The following is a 5,514-nucleotide window of genomic DNA, read 5'->3' on the forward strand; positions in this document are numbered from 1 at the left end:
ATATATATATATATATATGTATAGGGAAAATCGCAGTTTTGGTCCCCAATTAGTATCAATTCTGCAATGTTGGACTCATCTTTCAATTTGGACACATTTGGTCCCCCAGTTATTGACCCGCTAGTCAATTTAGTCCCTCCGCTAGTTGACAACCGTGACCTCCGTTAAGACCATGGGTAATTAAGGAATTTCACATTGCCTTGAAGATAATACGCTTATTTCTTCCCCTTCCTCCGCCGAGTCGACCATTTCCGCCACCAATGGACTTCAACCCTAACCAGTTTGAATAAAAGCAAGCTTATTTTTTCCGTTCCTCCGCCAAGTTTACCATTTCCGCAACCATTGGATTTCAACCCTAACCCGTTTGAATAGAAGCAGGTCCAAGCTCGACAATGTCTTCAAGCTCTATCGAATCAACGCAATGGAAGCCCGAAGTGTGTTGTTGGTGCGGAGAAGTGGCTCCGATAAAGATGTCGTGGAGTGATACCAATCCAGGGAAGAGATATAGAGCTTGTCCACATTATGGAGTAAGTATAACAGTTTAAGCATTTTACTTTAAATCCATTTGTCAAAGTTTCGAATGGCAATTTAACTCCATACCTTAATTTCAAGGTAATGGGAATTGTTGGTCACTCTCTTGGAAATGGTTGAAGTCTAGAGGTGGCGGAAATGGTCGACTCGGCGGAGGAAAGGGAAGAAATTAGCGTATTATATTCAATGTAATGTGAAATTCCTTAATTACCCATGGTCTTAACGGAGGTCACGGTTGTCAACTGACGGAGGGACCAAATTGACTAACGGGTCAATAACTGGGGGACCAAATGTGTCCAAATTGGAAGATGAGTCCAACATTGCAGAATTGATACTAATTGGGGGACCAAAACTGCGATTTCCCCTATATATATATATATATATACATATATGTATATATATATACATATATAGACACACACGTACACACACATCATATATCCTCTCATTTATCATCTTGAAAAGGCTGAACTTAAGACTCAGTTATAAGAAACCTGAGACTCAATTACGAGAATTCTAAAAACATTATTTGTAACTTCAATTCCATTAATGAGTCTCATGTTCCTTATACAAGACTCAAGTTCATCCTTTATTGCTTTGATTTTTAAGAAACAAAGGAGGGATGTCTAATGATGGTTTACGAGGTGATGAGTAAAATGGTGAGTGAAAGTATATATGTAAAGTGTCGTTCCACTGAGGATTGGGACTATGGCACGTTCTTTGTATGATATGTATAATTCTAGGCACTAAAGTATTGGAATTCACTAGAATCCAAGCAAACTAAGATTAAGGATTGGAAATAAAATAACGCAAAATAAATAAGGGATAAACTATATGATAAAAGAATGGGTCAGATTAGGGGTACTGCAATCTTGATGCTCTAACAAACATAGAATTAGGAAAAAATAATTAACCAAGGGATTTATTGGCAAAGCACTCAAGAATTCAAGTTAGCTACTTTCGTAATCAATAACAAGAATTAGGCTAAGATTGCCCCACTTTCGTGATGCATCAATCATAACCTTAAACACAAAAGCATTATAAGCCCCCAAATTACCCTATTCTCATAGTAGGAAAAATTGGGTTGAAATTGGTTAGGCTGAGTCTTTCACCCAACTTTCGTTGTGATGAAATCCTCTCCAAAGCAAATCAATAAAATCTGCGCATCAATTATCAATAAGAGGAATTTATAATCCAATTCAAACATAAAACCCTAGGTTAATTAATTATCCCCTTTATGCAATAATCATAAACCTAGCATCAAGAATAGCAATAGAATCCTAATCCAAACCCCAAAGCTAACTACTCATGCATCATAAAAGTAAACAAAGCAAAGCAATAATAAATAACCATAAATACTGCAAGAAATCTGAAAATAAAGTAAATAAAGGGAAAAGGAGAACTTTACTGATAATGAAGAACAAATCCAACTTCAATATGTGATTCCAAGTTTGAAATTAAATAATCTAATATAAAACTAATCTAAACTATGCTAGGGAAATATAAAGAGAATGGGAAAAATAAACTAAAACTAACTATGGTTGGGAACTCCCTAAATTGTAGAGAATATGTAGAATATATAGGAGATAGATGGGCCTTGGGCCCATGAGGCAACTTCCCATTCTTTTCCCATTCTTATTCTTGTTTCCTTTCCTTCCTTAAGTAATTTCTTTTTCTTCCAAAACTTGTCCAAAATGTTCCAAAATTTTTCCTTTGTTGCTCCTTGTGGATAATTCAACCCTTGGAACAATATAACACACAAACAATTCTCAATTTCACTAGGATAAAGAAAATAAGCATCAAAACAATTAAAATAAGGGGTGAATTATTGTACAAAATAGTAGATATCACGATGACAAAGTAACCCTTGGAGAATTTTTCATTAAAAAAAACTTGAGAAATTTGACTTCTTGTATGTTTGATTACCCTTGTTGCTTAGTAAGTGAAATTAGACATTTTTAGGATAGTGTGTTTCACACGTTTGAAGACGGTGATCAAGCTAAGTGTTCCATTGTATTGAGGCTCAAGTTTCTTATTATACGAGCTTCAGGTTCCTAACAAGTTATACGAAAGTTAGAAATGTTTTTGGAGTTGAAGAACCTTGAAATAGAAGGTTGGGATGAGGAAAATAATGCTGCGAAAATAATTTTGATATAACGGGCCGTTTGGTTGGGAGGAAGGAATTAGGTGGGAAAAGAATTGTAATTCGGTGGAATTGCAATTCAATTCAATGAATAAAGTACGAATTGAAATTACAGTGTTTGATATGCAGGAATAAGAGTACAGGAAATTGAAAGGTAATAAGCGACAAAATAACTAAAATGCCCTTATGTTGTAGTATATGTTGTTGTAATAATAATAATAATAATAATAATTCTTTCAAAAATAATAATAATAATTCTTTAATAATAATAATAATAATAATTCTTTTAAAAAATAATAATAATAATAATTTTTTAAAATTTAAAAAAAAAATACAAAGGGTATGTGAGAAGGGGCAAAATTGTCTTTATACCAACACAATTGTCCGTTCTCTCCACCGAATTGCAATTCATGGGAGGTACCCCATGAATTGCAATTCATCATTTGGAGAGAATTGCAATTCTGTATAATTACAATTCCCTCTGACCAAACAGTGTAGTTTGATAATTTACTGAATTGCAATTCAATAAATTGCAATTCCTCCCAAACTACACCCAAACTAAACAAGGCATAAGAATGAGAATAAGATGTTAATTTCTTATTTTACGTATCCTTCCCATAATAGAGGGTTATAAGATTTTCAATTAGGCTGTAAACCATACGACCAAGTCATCAAATCAAAGTATTAAATCTGGGTAGCTTTGGAAAACCACGAACTCAACTACCGGCAACGTCATGGCCCGACACTCCATTAATGAGTTGTGACTCTACGTACTAATGTGAACACCTTCACTCCTCCTCTTAGAGTTCTACCACATGGACTCTCATTTTATACTCTCTCACTTTTACTCCCTGATGTGGCAATATATGATAGATTATCTTCATTCTGTGGGTTCCAATGAAAATGTCAATATCAAATTTTTGTGTGAGGTAATAAAAATATAGAGTAGAACTTGTGAGTCAAGTAATATTTTCCTCCTATAAATACACACAACATTTCATCACTTTTCTTCATCCTTCAACTATCAAATATAATCTTACATAGTAAAGCGTTTTAAGAAATGGCCGGTTCAAAGGTTGTTCTCCTCGGCCTCTCTTTGGCCGTGTTTCTCATGATAGCTTCCGAGGTTACAGCTAGGGAACTGGCTGAGACTACTACTACAGTACTACATCATTTGATCGTAAGTTTATATCATGATGATTATGTTCTTGATTATTTGTAATAATTAATTTGACTTATGCATGCATATATACTTTGAAGCTGCCTTTGTACTCATACTGTCATATATACTGACAACTTTATATTTAGATCCAGGGGCAGAATCAGAAATTTCTTTCAGTGGACAAGATTTGATTCATAGACCTTAGCTTTTGTAAGACCTTCCTCAATAGTGAAAATTTTGGTGTGAATTTTGAGAAGTTTTTGTAAGTGTGATTAGGAAAGAGAAAATATGATGGAAGAAAAAAAGGAAAAGAAAAACTAAAACAAAATCAGAAAACAGAAAAGTTAAAATAAAAAACTCATAAGCACTGACAGAAAAGAGGGCGCAGATGTGCTGTCATCCATTGGGGTCAACATGCACTGACAAAATTTGCTACATTGCAGGAGAAAAATTTCAGTAAATTTTGATCCTACATTTGTTAAAAACACCCACCCCAAACTTTTACTATTCTAAAATCTCAACAAAATCCACAAATGTGGATAGCCTAATAAAAACTATCAACCAACTAAACTATTTCAACTTTTAATAATTCTTATGTATTATAACACATTATATATATATATATATATATATATATATATATATATATATATGGAGGTGGGGAGGGTGCCCTTGCCCCCCAATGGATTCGCCTCTATTTAGAGGTTTAACATTAGTCTATTCTAAGTTGTGAAATCAAATATTATATAAAAAATAAAAAAAAAATTGTTTAGCTAATCATACGTATGTATATACTGGTGGTACAGCGACGAAAGCTGAGAAGGCAAATGGGGTTGCCGGAGATGACAAGCACTACGGTGATGGGTACGACGGATATGGCCACGGAGGCGGCGGCTATGGACACGGCGGTGGAGGCTACGGACACGGCGGTGGCGGCTATGGCCACGGCGGTGGCCGCTATGGCCACAGCGGTGGCGGCTATGGTCACGGTGGTGGAGGATGCAGATACAGTTGCTGCGGCCACGGCTCCTATGGAGGGTGCCAAAGGTGCTGCTCATACAAGGGGGAGAAGGCCGTGGATGAGGCAAAGCCCTAAGCTCTAAAGCTTGAATTTCCATTGTTTACGCTGGACGTATTATACTCCTTACATGCATGCATATGAAAATGCTCTAAAAATTTGGCCACTAATTTAATCTGTAATAATATTGTATTGAAGTAGCACTTCCAGTTACTTCTCTGTGTTGAACATAAATAATATATAAACATAAAATGTGCAGTCCAACTTCTCTGTATTGAGCAAAAATAATATATAAACATAAAAATGTGCAGTACAACTGTTAATTTCTTTCTTCTTTATTTTCCTCTCTTGCATTTATTTCTTCCTGTTTTGCCAAGTTCTTGTCAGAAAATATTTTTATTGAAAGATAAATCAGTATTGGAGAAGGGGTGGATGAACAAAATAAGTATGTGTCAATTTTAGTAATAAAAGCGTTGCAATTTGACTCTGTTTATAACTACTTTTTTTTTTTTAAACTTCATAACTACTTTTTTAATCTACTAAAATACAAAAAGTCAATATCGTCCGTAGAGTTTGAACTCATGACCAAATAGTACTAATAAAGATTATACTAGTGCTCCTTCAATAAGTAGCTATCATGGCAAGAAGAGTAGAAGACTC

General features: G+C 34.8%; 1 protein-coding gene across 1 annotated transcript in view; it reads left to right on the forward strand.

Annotated features, from left to right (window-relative positions):
- Positions 1 to 5,001, forward strand: part of LOC116017311 (cold and drought-regulated protein CORA-like) — a 30,016-nt gene extending 25,015 nt beyond the window's left edge. Inside the window, exon 2 of the mRNA XM_031257871.1 lies at positions 4,643 to 5,001. Coding sequence (XP_031113731.1) covers positions 4,643 to 4,932 — 290 coding nt within the window. The 3' untranslated portion in view covers positions 4,933 to 5,001. The remainder of the gene's footprint in view (positions 1 to 4,642) is intronic.
- The last annotated feature ends 513 nt before the right edge of the window (positions 5,002 to 5,514 follow it).

Source organism: Ipomoea triloba, chromosome 4 (assembly GCF_003576645.1).
Source record: "Ipomoea triloba cultivar NCNSP0323 chromosome 4, ASM357664v1".
Lineage (NCBI taxonomy): Eukaryota > Viridiplantae > Streptophyta > Magnoliopsida > Solanales > Convolvulaceae > Ipomoea > Ipomoea triloba.